Source organism: Crocodylus porosus, unplaced genomic scaffold (genome assembly GCF_001723895.1).
Source record: "Crocodylus porosus isolate Cpor-Errol unplaced genomic scaffold, CroPor_comp1, whole genome shotgun sequence".
Taxonomy (NCBI): domain Eukaryota; kingdom Metazoa; phylum Chordata; order Crocodylia; family Crocodylidae; genus Crocodylus; species Crocodylus porosus.
The window spans coordinates 66,492,000-66,509,977 of NW_017728950.1; the positions used below are offsets into that span (position 1 = coordinate 66,492,000).

The following is a 17,978-nucleotide window of genomic DNA, read 5'->3' on the forward strand; positions in this document are numbered from 1 at the left end:
TTCAGGCACTCTCTCTCTTTCAGCCAGATGAACTATATTTTGAAGAAGGTGATATTATCTACATCTCAGACATGGTGAGTATATAACATGGTTTTAGTAGCTGTGTTACAAAGAAACTGTTTAAAATTTAAATAATATTTCTAAAAAAAACTCTCTCCTCTCTCCCTAGAGTGACACAAATTGGTGGAAAGGAACCTGCAAAGGCAGGACTGGATTAATTCCAAGCAACTATGGTAATATCTAGAATATTTCTCATTGTTTATATACATCACTAGCAATTTCCTTTATGCATAGGATTGCTAAGAATATGAATTACTAGCATTTTCTTGAAGGCTAATAAAAAAAAAAAAATACTGCAGTTAGAGAGTCCAGTATCAAAGTACTGAAATGCTGTCCTATGCAGTGACATATGATGACTACAGCACCCTATGTCGTCGTCATAAGGATAATTTGGGGTTGTAAGAGAGGCTAGTTTTCCATCCTGCTTCTTGATTTAATAACTAGTGTCTAGCTTTTGAGTCTACCATCAAGTGCTCTTCTGGGTTCTTCAAGGAAAGCTTTGAGAAAGAAGAGTTTGCAAGATGTGCACAGATGTTGTAGGATAATTCTCAGTATCTTTTGCATTCTAGAGTTTCATAAAACTTTCTACAGCTGATGCACCTTGTTATTCCTTTATCAGATGTCTTTTAGACATACTTGTGGACATAAAAATCACAGCTTCCGTGGTGGTTCAGAGAAGAAAAAAGAAATGCCACAGAACGTTAGCTAATAGGGATTTATAAATCCTTGCTATTACCATCCAAAGTCCCTGATATTAATTTCTAAATGAATCCAATAATGAATAGGAAGTTAAGGAAGGCTATGGAGTGCCATTGTAACGGGTTTCTTTTGTCATCTGCTTAGCAACTGGACTGCTGTTTAGTTAGCCAGCTATTACATCTTTATGAACTACCAAATTTACTTGAATATAAAACAAGGACACCCCCCCCACACACGTCAGCATGGAGAATAAAGCTCCTTGTTTTACATTTGCATACAAGAAAACCACACTAAATACATGGTCCATCATTAAATCCCTGCCCAAAACAGCATGTGGTCAGTAACGGAAACCAGGTATGAAGTTGATTAGTATTGACCCAACACTAAATGACTATATAACACAGCCCATATTGGGAAAACACGCTGATATGAATCTACCACAAAGATGTTTTAATACAGTGCATCTGAATAAAATATATGGTAGTGCACTTAGTGCCCCTCAGTACTGACTTTTTCAGGTCATGGTGAGCTACTACACTGAATACATTTCAACTTCCTCTTCACTTCCAAAGCTAAAGCTGTGCTTTGCTTTCCTATTTCCAATCATTCGTATTTCTTCACTACCCATCCCCTCCCCACTTCAGCCTGTCACATATGATCATCGTGGCCCTGCCCTTCATGCGATTAGCGTGGTCCGCCTTTCATGAGATGGTGCCAGACCAGGTTGCCCTGCACCTCTTCTAAATATAATTATTTTGGAGGATCCCCAGACTCGTGACAAGAACACCCAGCTCCAGTCATGATTGAGGGGGTTAATTAGCACATGGATCCTTTGTGGTGGGTAATGAGTGTACACACACAGACACAGACACAGACACAGAGCAGTGTTGAGCTATGGGGGCTTGAAACACTGATGACTCTTCTGGGGCCTAGCTCAGTGAATTATATGGTAAATTACGAGTCTTTTGGCTTCAGACCGATAGGGTGCATAGTTTGTACTGTAAATAAGTAGGTACAGAAGTACTGCTTAAAAGTGTGTTTGTGGAGTACCTGTGCTAAAACTTATAGCAGTTTTGGGAAAAAAAAAATAGTGCAATATCTCAATTCTGGATTAACTGAGTCTAGGGGTACCCATAGTAATTTGCCTGTATACAAATTACTATAGGCAAAAAAATAATAATAATAATAATAAAAAAAAAAAAGTTAGTGTTTTCAGATTTGCCCCTCTCCATGTGCTCAGGGAGAGCAGAGTCTGACAGTAAGGCTGGAAGGGAAAGGGAAGCATGAGGAAGAAGTTGAGGGGGGTAAGTGGGCCACCTCCCCAATTTATTTTCCCTGCTGTAGCAGTGGGAAGGGACAAATTTAAGGCAAATATCTAATACCTAAGATTTTATACTTGGAAAATTATAACAAATGTATACATTTTCCATATAACTATTGGGGGGGGTGCATTTTATATTTAAGGTACTTATTCTCCAGTAATTATTTCTTCATAGGAGTGAGCTAGAGCAATCCAGAGTCCTGGTAACAAAACATATGAATTTGAGTTGGTATTGACCAAGCCAAAAACCCTTTTTCTTCCACTAGAAGCACTAAAAAAGTTTTTGGTTTTGTACTAAGTTAATTAGTTTTCTGGGAGATAGTATGGTATGGTCTCTAGGATGGTTACATAGAAGTTTGAGCAATAATAAGACCAAGCACTAAGAGACTCGGTATGTTGGGTCTTGGAAGACGATTGGTCCCCACTCCTTTTAGCTTTTCAGTAGATTCTTGACCACTGTTCTCAACTCATTCCAGAAAACATGTGCTTCTGACATATCTATATCTTAATAGTTCCCCCTTCCCCCTCCCACCCAGGAGCTTGTTGGCCAACAATTTTCAGTGACCTAGCCTAGAATCAGGAAGGGATCTGGAATAATGGAAGAGGCTAGATGTTGCTTTGGGAATTTACTGGTGAGCTCTCCGTGGCCAGACAAAGAGAAATGGCCAGATCAGAGGTATCAAACATTTGCTTCTTGAAGATGCATTCAATTATCCTACTATCCTGATGGGTTATAAAAAAAAATGCATAAAAGAGAGCGAGGGGAAAAAGAACAGACTACAGTGGCTGTGAACATCTGTTCAATGTCTTCTTTGACCATTCAGTATACTGGAGAAGAGAAATCATTCCCATTGAATAAATGCCCTTTTCCTGAGAAAAGTCTCTTTTTTAGACTTTTCAGAGACCAACTATATATAAAACCATAGATAACTGATTTATGCATTTGAATAGTTTGCTGACTAACATTGTCCCCAACTCTCATTTCTTTCAGCTGTTGGGATTAAAAACACTTTAAATATTCCATTATTGGGGTCAGAATGAACAGGAAAATTCATTTGATTACAGGACCTAAAATAACTCCTGGCATGTTGTACTACAAAGTAACTCTGAAAAATGTTTTGTAACTTCCTCTGTCATGGCTCAGTTCCTGTCCCCTACACATCAGCAAAATCTTTATATGTCAACAGTAAAGGGAGGAACTTGTGCAGATACATCTGTCATAGATCCTGTTGCCAGGTGCTTCCAGAGCCCCAAGTTTCTCCCTGCTATTCCACTGTTTGTCACAAAGAACTAATAACAATTCGCCACAGGTCGACTCTTCATTCTCACAAATCTTAATTCCACCTGCCCTCACACCATACCCCACAGCTGCAACAGGGGAGCTCCAAGGGATCTCATCCTCAAGTTATCCAAAAATTATGAGTCCTCTGTGAATAAGAGAAGAGCCCAAATTATCAGTTGTTCTGAAATCATACCTTACTATAGGCAATTAGGTGAGGCTGCAAAGTAGCAAAAAGATATTGCATTACACAAGAAAATACAACCGTAGAGTTTGGAGGCAGGGTAAAGAAATAAAACATGGACAAATATTCTCACCCTCTTGTCCAACAGTCCTTCAGAGAGGTTGCAAGCAGCTGCACACTGGCCCAGCTTGTTGCTGGTGGCAGATGTACGTGTGCCTTGAGGCAGGTGGCAGGGAAGGGGCTGCAGCTTTACTGCCACAACAAGGATTGAGCCCCTTGCAGCTCCTCTGTCATCTACCCCTGGCATGTCAACATCCTACAAGTGGAAGTAGAGGGCGTTTTTGGCACTCTGCCCCAAAATGTTCCCAACCCCTGCTCTACCACCTCTGACAGCTGGGGACCAGGATTATCTCTATATTCTGAAAACCACTTCTTCTCAAAAGACATGTTAAATACTTTCAAGATGCAAACCCCTTCCCTCCCCCCACCACACACACACACACACACTTTACTGTACTAGACTTTCTCCAGGGAACCAATGTTTCTTTGCCTGGAGAATTCGGAATTCCCCAGGTAATTCCCCCCAAAATGTGCTTGCTATTGTGTGAAACTAATACTTCTCCTTCCAGCAAGATTGATGACCACAATATATTGGGTGCTCTTCTCAGCAATTGGTTACTTCCTCATTTTGATCACTCTTCCAGGTACCTGGGGGTTTTGGATTTCTCTTCTCTTTGGAATCCAATTGGTCTTTGACCCCAGGGGTTCAGTGCCTCTCCCTCTCACCTCACTTCTGCTAAGTAGGCACACAGTAGCTTTTCTGACAGGCAAATAGCTATTAGTTAGAGAGAATCATTTTGGATCTCTCATCTGGCTACATTACAGAATTGCAGAGATGCATACATACACAATAATGTGATCCAGACATCAACACAAGTTAACATAGCTTATTGGTACCTTTTGAAAGAGATCAGCCATGAGGGTGGTTAAATCAAACTTGGGAAAAAGTAACTGAATGATAATACACTGTGAACCCCCAAACTATTCCTGCTTTTAGAGTGGGTATGTGACAACATCCAACTAAGTAACTGGGACATAAGTCCGTCATATAAAGAAGAGCATTTGTAACTACGACAGTACATTGCAGGCTTCGCAAAGTATTTGAACATTTGTTAGGCACTAAAGATGCCCTGCAATAGCCCGTGCAATAAGTTACATGGCCTTAGTTTAGCGATTCTCTACCAGGTGTCATACGATCATTTTTCAGAGTACTGCAGGGTGCCAAGGAGTTAAGCATTGTTAGATATGCAAAGAGCTACAAATGAGTCACAAGCTAAACCCAGAGATTTCAAGTAGGAATCAATAGTGTCAAAACCAGTCTGACCTGTTGTGGTTTTTTCTGCATTCTTTGCAACAGAAAAACATGCGGTGTTGTTTTCTGTAGTCAAGAAATGAGTGAAAGTTAAGAGCTAGCATTTTCCAAGGGATGCTTGTAGTCCAATGAGTGGTACCTTGAGTCTAAAGAAAAGAAGTACCACTGTTAGAGGAATGGTTGAAACAATTACATCCTCCATCTCTATCAGGACAGCTTTATGGCCCAATCCCATTCCTTGCATTCAGAGACAAACTCCCACCCTTCCCAAATAGACCAAGACTGCAGAAGGTCACTCTTTCCAGTTAATGTCCTGAAACAGAAAGTGTGCCTGTATCATGATCTTGTGCTCCATCTGCTGGACCTGGCGAATTACATGCTTAAAATCCAGTGTTACTGAAAACGCTGATGATGTTGGAATTTTTACAACATCTGCATTAGTAAGATAGTTTTCTTCTGAAAAACATGATAAAAAATCATTAGAAAGGTGAATGAATCTTCAGACTTCTAAGAATAGCATATTCCTCAAAGAAGCAGTACACTTTATACTATATGCTAGATATCATAGACATTAGGGCTGGAAGGGATATGGCAAGATCATTAGGTCCAGCCCCCTGCCCAAAAGAAGCACGATGTATTTTATGCTACATGCTAGAAGTACTGTGACTGGGAAATTGTTTGAAGAATGGCTATGAAACGATAGTGTGGTCAAGTTCTACTTTTTCCTTCAGGCTTTAACTCTTAATAGTTATGCACACAGGTTTTGCTAACCTGATATTTTAGATTAAATGAAATGCAAATAATAGCATTTATATCCTGTTTGATTAGGACAGATTAAATAGAGGACATTGTTATGAGCTACCAACCCTGGTTGAGAATATAAATGGATAAGTTAGAAAAGATCTGGGTGGGTCACGGTATTTTATGATGATGTAGAAACATGGGATTAGATAGGCCTTGAAAAGCCATCGAGTCCAATCCTCTGCATCCACAGGCCACTATGAACTGGTCCACAAAAACATCTACTCTATTTCTATTTGTTTCCTACATACCACAGCCACAACAAACAAGAAAATCGTAACACATGTACAACTCAAAGGGCCTACACTGTGCTACAAGAGAGCAGCAGAGACAAGGGCTGCAGTGGCTGGAAAATAGGGAAAATATGTTCAGATGATCAAGTGATTAGATCTTGCCCTATTTTACAAAGGCAAGCAGGAAAAAAAAAAAAAAAAAGCTCTTGCATGAGGAGATGGCTTAATTTGTATTTTAAGTAGCTGAAATTGCTTAACATTTGATTACATCTTGTGGGTTCAGTAGTTTAAAGCTTTTATCTGGGAAGCAACCTCTCCTGCCATCTACCAGCAGGAAGCAGAATAGACGCCCATACTACAAGGTTGTCTCAGAACTATACCACTCAGCTATACTTCCCAGAGTAGCTTAATGCTAGCACCTAAAACACAATTCAAAACCACACTTACCACTGTTCTGTAATGAGTTTAACCTGCTTTATTCCTTCCAGTACAGTAGCATAATGCCTGGAGTACCTATAAATCCTCCCCACCTTAAACTTTACTAGCAATATTCAACACATCTCATGAGCATTTTTTCAAATGAGAAATGGCAGCTACGGATCAAATGCAGTATCAGTGCTCAAGAAACTTTTGCAGCCTCTTTTTTCAACTCGTACATATAGGTAAATACCAAAAAAACTCAAATGTGTGTCTTGGTGATTAAAGACTAGATCTAAACAAGACCAAGGTGCCTGCACGTTCATTGTTGCCATATAGCAAGTCATGGAGGCTATGTCAGGGCAGAGTGCTCAGTTTCTTCCTTGAGGAAATAAACCTTACCCACGTGCAGCAGGACAACCCTAGCACCATGCTCAAGACCTCAGTTTCTAGTGTGCTCAAGGGCAGCAGCTTGTAAGTCTCCCTGGGCATTCTTCCTACCTTTTCCTTGAAGTAACAGAGAAGAGATCACCATCCTTCTAAACATCAGGCTGTGTTTGTGGCAGCCTATTTATAACAGTGTTTAGCACACTTGCCCCAAAAGTAGTAACCCTGGATGCAATTCCCTCTTCAGACTGAGAATTGTATTCAAACCCACAGCATCTTAGTCACTAGTTTATGGACTTGATTAGGTGGGAAGAAAATTTTAGCACCCCTGGATTCTAATGCACCTATTTAAGCATATGCCCCTAATTAGTATTAGGCACTTTAGTGGTTAAGCAGCCAGTGAGTTGGTAGGATTTATATCATAATTTTGGATTTAGCTCATATTCCTGGCAAAATACCACGTTTTCTTGCCTAGCATAGGCCCCCAAAATAAGACACTTTAGACATTTTTTTCTTAATTTTACCTTAATTTCTTGAGTTATAACCATACTGAGCAGGGACAGAACCTAATCTTCAGCTCGGTCACATTCCCGCTTTTTCCTCAGGCAAAAAGCTGTGGTTTGAAACCTTTCGCAACTGAATTGTCAGCAACTTTTGGCTGATGAATCAGAAGCTGAAACTAGCTGTCACTGAAGACTAAACTTCATAGGCAGATCTAGGATTTTGAAAGAGAGGGGGTGTGCGGATGGTGTGATCCACCATCATATATAACAAAATACATTTTCTCTGATTAAAAACAAACTACAAACTTTGCTAACGTGCTAGGCGTTTAGGTCTATATTGATCAGTTTAAGATCAAAGCAAAGCCAAATATAACTCCATTGTAATATAGCAAATTGATGCACTTTCTAAATGTAAAAAACACAGCTAACTAAACAAAAAATAAATCAAACAATGTTTCATGAATCCTGTGGTCATTGTATGTAAGTCTCTTGTTAAGGTTTTAAAGAAAAGCTAGCTTTCCTGAGTCTCTTGACAATGCAGCCGACACTTCTCTGATATCCATATCTACTCCTGGATAGGATATTTTCCCATCTAAGCTGACGTTTTTAACTGGATGTAAAAACACGGTGCAGGGCTGTGAAATAGGAGAGAGACCAGGAATAGCTAAGAGACAACAAAATTGCAGAAGGAAGGATATCTTGATAGTGGAACATCAATTCCATTAAAAAGAGGGGTGTTAACACCTATGGAATTGAGAGAGATTAGCAAGAATCAGGTAGATTATAATAAGCCGTGACATCAGCCAAGTCCCTCTACATTTCCTAGATAGAAATGCCACTGCCGCTGCCAGGCAGTTCATTTTAAACTTTGATAGAACAGAAATCAAAGTGGGAATATGAACCCACCACTGTGTCCCCCTAAACTTGCCCCTGCACCTCTCTCTCCAGGTATCTGCTGGTAGGTGGGGAGAGGGACGAGGTAGAGAGGAAGAAAAGGAACATCTGTCATGCAGTGCCTACATGCTTCTATTGTGGGCATAAAAATCAACTGTCCTGCTTAAAGGAAAAACAGCCCAGTTTTGGAAGGATAATTTAGGGAAATGTATGTGGTATTCAAGTAAATATGGCGATCTTTGGATTTGGTCGTACCCACTGGTTGATAGCCCACCTCCAAGAGAGGTCTGGCTGACCTTGGGTTTTCAGAAAAAGGAAGTCCCTTTCCATGCCCTAATCTCCACATGATTAATCAACAGTTTCATGATTGTTTAATTAGTTTAGTTTTAAATTTTAATTTTAATTTGATTTTGATTTTATTTCAGTGGCTGAGCAAGCTGAGTCCATTGATAACCCATTGCATGAAGCTGCCAAAAGAGGTAGGCATAGTTTAGACTAAATCTGTCTCACATTTAGACAGATTTAGACATTTAGACACATTTCTAAATATCATAGTGTCAAAGAAAAAAGACTTTATACCTCAACGTAAGATTGAATCTATGCTTTGTAGTTTGGTTTGTTAAATTTGATGTGTTATATACATTTGGAATCTTAAGTTTATTGAGGCATAAAATTTGTTTGTTGTGGGGACAGGGAAGGTGGGGGAACAGGAACAAATGATTTGATACTTGGACAAGTTGTTTCACAATCTGCAGCAATAACTATCATCACCACCTTCTACTAATAGATAAAAGTTCTAATTCTGAAAGCATTCAGGCACAGCTAGATACCACTAGCGCAATTAATCAAGTCATTATTTGTAGGGAAAGGAGGAAAGTTGCTGTTTGTTTGTGTGTTTGTTTTTAATGCTTATTTTACATAATTTTTTCTGTTGGTTTCAGGCAACTTGAGCTGGTTGAGGGAGTGCTTGGATAACAGAGTTGGGGTTAATGGCTTAGACAAAGCTGGAAACACAGCCCTGTACTGGGCTTGTCATGGTGGGCACAAAGGTACAGTAGAAATAACAACTAATCAATTTATTTCAGTTGTCTTTAACTAGGTCATTAAACCAACAAACCACTTTGATTGAAAAAGGGAAATTGAAAATACATGCAAAACAGAAACCATCGGAGACTCACGGGTGTTAAATGTAGTTTAAAAAACACATATAAACAGCCATCTGGTGTTAAAGCAGACATTTAGCATGACAGCCAAAAACAGGAAGTGAAAGAGAATTTAGAGAGGGGAGAGCAAAGAAACATTGCCAGAGTCACTGAGCCTTTTTTTTTTTTTTTTAAACTCGTGGTATATTTGTAGTGCTTGTTCCATACAATCTTCACAAGCTTTAAAGAATATTTTACTTTTTCTAATTAATTTCATTTGACTCTTTTCTCTATTCAGTCTTGGTTTTAACATTATCTGTTTTTTAATTCAAAGGAAGTTTTGATCTGACATTGTTCTGTTTATGTAGATATCGTGGAAGTCTTATTTACCCAACCAAATATAGAACTGAACCAACAGGTAAGAAATTGTATGCCATCCATTTAAATTACAATTCTCTCTTTAATTCCTAGAGCAGGCTGGGCTTTTTTTTTTTTTTTTTTTTTAAAATGCGTTTTAAACCCTGTTGCTTCCCCCACAAACCTCCTCTATCTTCACAGAACAAATTGGGAGACACAGCTCTACATGCTGCTGCTTGGAAAGGTTATGCAGATATTGTAGAGATGCTACTGGCAAAGGGTAAATATTTAACTAAAATTTCAGTACTCTGGGAGAGCCGTGTCTTTTTTAACACGGAACAGTTGGGTTTATAATAGACATGCTGTAAATTAATTTTGTGTAATCTAATTGTTGTACCAAATCAGCTTTAGAAAGCTTTACTTCCTAAAATCATGCAAAGCCTAGAAGTTGCACAGGTCAGTCTACTTCACAGACAAGATCATTTCAACCTGCTGTAAAAGCATTGAGATGCTTCCCAGGCAGGTGGGAGGGGAGAGATGGGGAACAATCAACAAATGAGCTGCACAAGCCCTGCCTCTGGGCCTACTGCAGTCAGTGATCTTCAGATCTGTTCCAGGAAAAGCCATAAAGCCCCGCCTAGTTTTATAAGTAAACTTCAGTATACTGTTGCTCAGTGGATTTACTAATGTGGTACTTAATTTAATAATGAAAACTGTTTTCTATAAAGGAGCAAGAACAGATATAAGAAACAATGAGAAGAAACTGGCTCTGGATATGGCTACTAATGCTGCAAGCGCTTCCCTGCTTAAAAAGAAACAAGGGCCAGGTATCTCATCTAATTTTTTGCTCTTTTGGTATATCTTTCTTATTAGAGGAAGGTACCCTTAAAAACTTTGTGGCTAGCTATCATGGGATGGGGTCTCCAGGAATAGCCATGATACCCAGAGGGCTCCTTCACAATGTCAGTCCTGCCCAATGGGCACCTTCTCCCTCTCCTGCCTCATCTTGTTGCAACTATAATAAATAGGGAGGCTGCCCTCAAGTTTGTATTTTGTACACGGTCCTGATGGACCCCACTGAACCATGTGGGTTCTCGGACTCCTTTCGTGTCCCGCTCCAAAATGGATGCTTCTCAGGACACCCTCAGCCTTATGGGCTAGATGCATAGCTCCAAACTGCCCCTTTACAATGCCCCAAACCTTGCAGATGGCATTTGTGTGTTGTCTGAGGCCTTAGTTCAGCTTGGCCTCCAGTCATCACAGGGCTCTCCACAGCCCTCTCTCTCTCTCGGCACCCCCTCCTTTCCCAATGGCCTCAGCCCAATCCACCAGTATTATAAGACAGCAACCAAAAATATGAGCCCTTGGGCTATAACAAACACAAAAAGTTCAGCGTGTGCTCTGTCCCTTTAAAATTGTGGGCTCCACAATTCAGGAAGAATGTGGAGAAGCTTGAAAGTCCAGAGAAGAGCCACGCACATGATCAGAGGTCAGGAAAACAGGCCTTACCACCACAGGCTGAGAGCCATGGGGCTCTTTACCCTGGAAGAGCACAGGCTCAAGGGGAACTGATGGCCACTTATAAGTTTATCAGGGATGACCACCAGGATCTGGGGGAAAGTTTGTTCACCAGAGCGCCCCAAGGGATGACGAGGCCGAACGGTCACAAACTCCTGCAAGACTGTTTCAGGCTGGACATAAGGAAGAATTTCTTTACTGTCTGAGCCCCCAAGGTCTGGAACAGCCTGCCAGCGGAGGTAGTTCAGACACCTACATTGAACACCTTCAAGAGTAAATTGGATGCTTATCTTGCTAGGATCCTATAACCCCAGCTGACTTCCTGCCCTTTGGGCAGGGAGCTGGATTCGATGATCTTCCGAGGTCCCTTCCAGCCCTAATGTCTATGAAATCTATGAAAAGAGTCAAGCTTCTTCCCCAGCACTAAGTTCCCCATAGGCAAGGGTACCTGGTGAGCTCCTGGATTCCTATTAGCCCTAAGTGCAACATATCTGGTAGCTGCAGAATCTCTGGGCAATTCCTCCCTGGAGGCTCCTTCCCCTTTGGCTGCTAGCAGGGAACCGACTCTCTAGTCCCAGTCCTGGGGTTTATATGTGCCCAGGGCCCTACCTCTTCAGGTGGTACCTGACCAGCTGCAGGTACAGACCAATTCCCTCCTTAGGCCTCCTGCCACAGTAACCTGCACCTGTGGGGTTCCTGCCTGACTGCTAGGGCCCTCTCTCTAGGCAGTTTCTGCCCTTAAAGGAGCAGGCACCTTAGTGCCCTGTGACACTAGCACATTGGCAGTTATGAAAGAATGATATGGTCCATTTCAGCTAAGCAGGGATGGAAATGGTATGGTCAAGGTTAAAGTTGGAGCCAAGAGCTCCAGACTACATGGTTTTTAAGAACAATTTCATTTTCTTGAATCACTGGAAATTCATTAGAATACAGTTTCTTAGGTGACCAGGAAGCTGTGGAGAAGATGATACTTGACTACCCAGAAAGGATCATGGCACTAACGAGAAGGAAGCAGGCCACGAGAGAAGAGTAGGAGGGCATAGTTAGTTGTACTGCATGTATAAAACAGTGTTAGAGATCTACCAATTACCTTACAATAGTCTAACAAAAACAAGAAAACATTAAGTGGAGGAAAGGACATGGAAGAGAAGAGGCAGAAGGTACTTGCAAAGGATGGAGGCTGGGGTAGAGTTCGTGGAGCGATTGAGCTGGAAGAAAAAGTAGTCACCAGCTCAGGTTAAAATGATACTTCTGCCTCTGAATGCAGGATACTTTTTAGGCTGTCAAGTTCTTAGAGCTCACTTGTAGTGATTCTGGGTACATCTACCAATGTGTGTGTATTAACATGTAGCAATAAGCTCTAGAGCTGCCAGGCATGCATCTGCACATGTGGCCAGACTGCAGCACATTGAGCTGGACCATAGCAGCCCCAACTGGCAGGGGGTGGAAGGTCAGCTTGCCCGCCCAGGGCTGCTCTGACCAAGCTCAGTGTGATGCAGAGGGTTTGGCTGGGGCATGAAGGTGCTTTGTTGTGGGGCTCGCTGGCAGGCAGCCCCCCCCATTGAAACACCCTTGTGCCCCAGCCAGCCAAGTCATCATCTACACATGGGCTGCTGTGCACAAGCAAACTGGAGCAGGGCAGTCCTTGTACTTATATTTACAAGTACTACCCTGTTACAGAGTTTATTAGTTTTGTGCACCATAATGAGGGCACACATGGAGTTGCAGAGACATTTACTGCACAGTTAATTAGGCAACTGCATAGTAATTCTCATGTAGAGATGCCCTCTGTGTAGCAGATTTTTCCATAGCAAGCAAAATTCAGACATGAACATTTTCTGATGTGTAGGAGATCTGGTTATATGACCTGTTCCAGGTCCTCAGGCCCAATATCTGTGGGTCTTCTGCCCAAACACAGCCTAGAAAGTTCCCTCCAGTCTCCCAGTTAGTGTTTCTTAGTTGTGTTTGTGGCTGTGTAGACATTTTTTTCTTACATGTTGGATTCTCTCCCAAGCTAAAAATAGAGTTCTGTGTCTTTCCAGATATAATGCGCACATTAAGTAACGCAGAGGAATACCTCGATGATGAAGACTCCGATTAGCTTCCTTCGTTATGGCTTAAGAACTATAACCTATGTCGCCTACATCATTCCCAAATCATATCTATGCAACTGTAAGAAGTACCTTGTAACAAAGTCTTGCAATCTCGCAGTATGACAGGTAAACAAAGGGTGAAATAATTCTTTCCACAGGAAGAACCCACAGGAAAAAATTCCAAGGAAACTTTGATCAAAAGCTTGGCATCATTTGGCTGGGGTCCCTTCTCCTGTCCTGCTGAACCCACAGATATTCCAGTCTACAGGATTTTCCTGCAGACACCCAGTTCCTCTTGAATACACTCCTCAAAGTGTCTCCTGGCAACATGGCACAGTTCCCAGAAGTGCCCCTTAAGCTGGGTTCCTGTGTGCAGATAGGAAGCCCAATTTAAAAGCAAGTGCCAGCAAGAGTCAGTGTTATTTGACAAAAAGAAAGTCTTTCAGGTACGAGATAAAATATTGATATAGTGAATGTGTCCATCTTCTGCCTTCGTGGATCTGAAAGAGACAATGTAGGGGTTCTGTATTTCCTTTTTGTGGGACTGGAATAACATGGGAATATCTGTTTCTGAATAATTTCTCTGTTTACTGCTGTGGGCCCAATCCTGAAATCTTTACTCAGGCGAAACTCCCTCCAAAGTCAGAATTTTGCATGAGGAATGAACTCCACTTTGGACTCAGTAACTTGATTATTTTGCTGTTTGAGGTGCATTTGTGTTGAAAATCATTAGCGTTGAGGTGAAGATCGAATATTTTTCTATTTATCTTACCTAAAAATTTTAATGATCTTTTGCTTTTGTTTTAGTGTTTGTTTTTAAATGTTCTTGTATTTTTTTTCTAAATCACTTTACTTTTACCTCAAAGTGTTTTGAAAGAATGAGGGAAGATTTATATTGAACCAAAAATACCTTTAGAAAAAATGCCTAATCTGAATAAACACTTTAAAAAGATATTGTTTGTTTCCATGATTTCCACAAACACATAGTTAAAAGACACAGTCAGTGTACACTGAATGCCGAATCACATTTATCATCAGATTGATTAACATTCTGTGCTTTTCCAAGGCCTTGGATGATACCCTTGCAAGAATAGGCCAGAGAAGCAGGAAGACTTGCATTAATTCAACAAGATGAATATCTGCCAGCAGTTGCTTCATGGCTAAAGGATTTAAAAGGTCCTGTGAAGCTCACAGGGTACTAAGTTTTCAAACTCATAAGCAGGGATCCTGGTTTTCTTTGATTAAAAGAAATTCCCCATTTTTCAGTTTAAAAAAAAACAAAAACGCAAAAATCCATATTTTTCCATGATTAAAATGAGACACCACTAATATGTAGAGATATAGTGGCGTTTCATTTTAATCATGGAAGAGTGTGAATTTTGGGTTACTTTAAAACTGAAAATTGGGGATTTTTAATTGGAGAAAGCCAGGATCCCTGCTCATAAGTCATAGTAACTTCTACCTCTGTGTTTCTAGGAAGTTGTGTTCTTTCCTAGAAGTTACATGTAATCAATAGCCCTGCTTCCATTCTCCTGGCTCCCTGCAGCTGACTTCAGAGAATTAAATTAAAAAACAGGGAGATTACCTAGTAAGGCTGTGCAAAGCTTCGGATTGCACTTCAGATCCGGGGACAGTTCAGAATCTGAAGCAGCATACCGAGTGAAGCACTGGCTCATTCAGGCTGCCTGAAGTGGTTCAGAGCTTCTAAAGCGCTTCGGAGGCTGAAAGTGAAAGTTAAAAGGAGGGAGGGAGAATGGGGGTAGGGGGAGACTGACATAGGTGGCCAGCGAGAAGGCTGCCTTTCTAAATGACAGTGTCTGTGGGGAGGGACCTAGAAACAGCATAAAAGCCTCTATTTGGAGGTGTGCTTTGCTTTTTGCAAGTTTGTACCCTCAGAAACTGCATGAGAAAAAGGTACCCTAGCAGACAACCCAATTGCTTTACTCAGCAGTTGAACTTGCCTGCTCCTTTTTGTTGTTAGGATTGGGTAGGATTTAGCTTAGCATCTCTTAGTACTATTCAATTCATTTCTTTCAATTTATATATTTGCCTTTTTTTTTTTTTTTTTTTTTGCAAACTTTGAAAAGAGAAAGCTGCATTTTCCCTGGCAGCGTGATCCATCACTGTCCAGGGAGGCATACAGATTGCACACATGCATATGCACACACACAAAGAAGAAAAAAATAAAAATAAAAAAATCAGATATTCATAGGAGAAGACAGACAGCACACAATTTTTTAATTGCTCTTAAGCAAACAAGAGTCCAGTATACACATGCAACAAAAGGGAATAAAACTCACAACAGAAAAAAAAAAAAAAGAGCGAGACACACAGATACCTTTTGCAGCACAGGAAAGATTAATATGAAGCATGCTGGAAAGGCAGGTGCCAGGCCTTCTGGCAGGGGAAGGAGAGGGGGTAGGAGGAGAGCTAGAGCTGCAGCCACTTTCCCATGCCAGCACTCCCAGCACTGACATTAGCACCAGCTAGTCTCCTTCACGCCAGCCACTGCCAATGTGGTTTGCATTGTAATTTGTTCCTTCTCAGGATCAGGCCTGAGAGACTGGAGGCAGAGTGTTTTTTGGCAAGGAATGTGCCCCCACAGGTAGTTGGGTTTGGTTGTCTTCAATAGATTCTGGTGTGCAGTTTGTGGGAGTACTGGAGTTAGTTGGCATGGTTTTGCGTTTTGAGCTATAGGAAGTTGGCTTCAGTTCTGGTGATGAGGTTAAGTGCTTGTTTGAATGTACAAACCACTTTTCAGAGCTGGGCCTATGAACTGCATGTCATCAGCTTCTTAAGTAGTAGGTACAGAAACTCATGGACTCAATACACACTGTGGAATTCTGGCACACTGACCCACTGGACATCTGACACCCCAGGCACCTCTGCACTTTTACCTGTGCTGCTACATCCCCCTTTCCCCCACCTCAGCCTGTCCCTCACCCCCTGCCCCCGATGCCTCCATTTCCACTGACTGGCACTGCGTGCCAGGCCAGCCTCTGGCTTCTTTACTATTCTTTCCATCCAGGACCAACTGCAGGTACTTCTTCGGCCTGACAAAAGGGAGTTTTCAACCCTAAAGCTTCCAAAGATATACATTTTTAAGTACTCTTTTTTTTCATAATAGATATAGACGTAACACACACAAGATAAGCCATCACACACCATGAGTAACATCATATGTCCAACACAACACCTTTACTTCTTGCTGTCAATTCCTTTATAAAAAGAAAGGCTCTGTGACAGGCCCGTTTGGGTACCTTTGATGCTGCTGCTGATGCTACTAGTGTTGAGCCAGCTAAGTTACTATACCTGTTGTCATGTAAAGTGGTGGACTGGACCTGAGGCTGTAGGAGAGACCTCACTGGGGCACATTGCCGTGTTGTTCAGTAGCCCCAGTGCCAGGAAGGGTGCACCTTCACACACAAGTTTTGCCTGTTAGCAGCCAGAGGTGCAGGGCCCGAGAAGCCAGACTCCCCCCAGTGCAACACACACAGAGCTGGCAGGCTTTGTGGCCTCACCAGGGGCTACCACCCTTGCAGTTTTCACCCCACTCTGGTGTAAGACATACACATGACATGAGTTTTGCTATCAAGAATTTGGGGTGCATTTCCCCCCAGACCTCTGCACCCATCTTCTTGACATCCAAAGTGGCCAGATCCAAAGCTGAATCAAATACCTGCTTACTCGCACAGGCCTATTATCTAGTCGTGTCCCCCCCCTCCACTTTAAGGCAAGATTGTTCTTATTTGAATCATCCTGGTCATGTTCTTGTCTAACCTACTCTTAAAGGCTGCCAGACATGAAGATTCCACCACCTCCAAGTAGTTTGCTCCAGTGCTTAGGTTCTACATGAGGAAGAACTTTTAAGGATGGCTAAATTTCCCTTGTTGCAACTTGAGACCTTTTTGCCCTCTTCTGCAGATACAGAATAGCCTGTCATAATTCTCTTTATAAGAGCCAGGAGGGACTTTGTATTTAAAGACTTATCAAATCCCTCCTCAGCCTCCTCTTTTCTAGGCTGAACAGCATCAATTTTCCAGGCTTTCTTTGTAGGTTATGCTTTCTAGACACTGTGTGCATGTGTACAGATTTGTAATCCAGACTCCTCCTAATTTGTCCACATCTTTCTTGCAATGCAGTGCCCTAAATTGAATACAGTAGTCAGAGTGATCCTTCACCAGTGTTGAATAGAGAGTCGAGGCAGGCCCTATGACAGGAAGGTCATGGAGGTACAGTTGTACCAGACTCCCAGCCTGACTTGTATTCTAAAATGAATTCATGTTTTGAAATAAATGTCTAGAGTACTTTTATTTTATACAAGTAGAATTTCTGTTTCCAAAAAGGAAGGTGCAAGAGCCCCACTTCCAGGATATATCATGCTTCCAAGAGTCTCTCTTAGGCCCCAAGTGGAATAATCACTTCCCATGTACAAATATGACACACACTTCACTCAACTTCCTCCAAGTTGCTCAACTACAGCCATTGAGAAAATAAAAAGGGCAGAATACCGATTTAAGAAACATTATGTATTTATGAATCTATACTGCAGCCCAATCCATGGTACTTCTTCTCCAGAACCTATGAAGTCCTGCCCACAAATTGGCAGCTATTTGGGGCTAATTTGTAACATACTATTGAGGCAAGAAGTGACAGAGATGCCAACAGGCTCAAGAACCCAGCTTTGTTAAACATCAGTTTGCTCGAAGATGTATTTT

General features: G+C 41.5%; 1 protein-coding gene across 2 annotated transcripts in view; it reads left to right on the forward strand.

Moving 5' to 3' along the window:
- Positions 1–14,204, forward strand: part of OSTF1 (osteoclast stimulating factor 1) — a 37,447-nt gene extending 23,243 nt beyond the window's left edge. For both annotated transcript variants that reach the window (XM_019555007.1, XM_019555008.1), the window contains exons 3-10: positions 24–74; positions 170–233; positions 8,576–8,629; positions 9,092–9,199; positions 9,661–9,710; positions 9,851–9,929; positions 10,378–10,476; positions 13,210–14,204. In XM_019555007.1, coding sequence (XP_019410552.1) covers positions 24–74; positions 170–233; positions 8,576–8,629; positions 9,092–9,199; positions 9,661–9,710; positions 9,851–9,929; positions 10,378–10,476; positions 13,210–13,268 — 564 coding nt within the window. In that variant the 3' untranslated portion in view covers positions 13,269–14,204. The remainder of the gene's footprint in view (positions 1–23; positions 75–169; positions 234–8,575; positions 8,630–9,091; positions 9,200–9,660; positions 9,711–9,850; positions 9,930–10,377; positions 10,477–13,209) is intronic.
- The last annotated feature ends 3,774 nt before the right edge of the window (positions 14,205–17,978 follow it).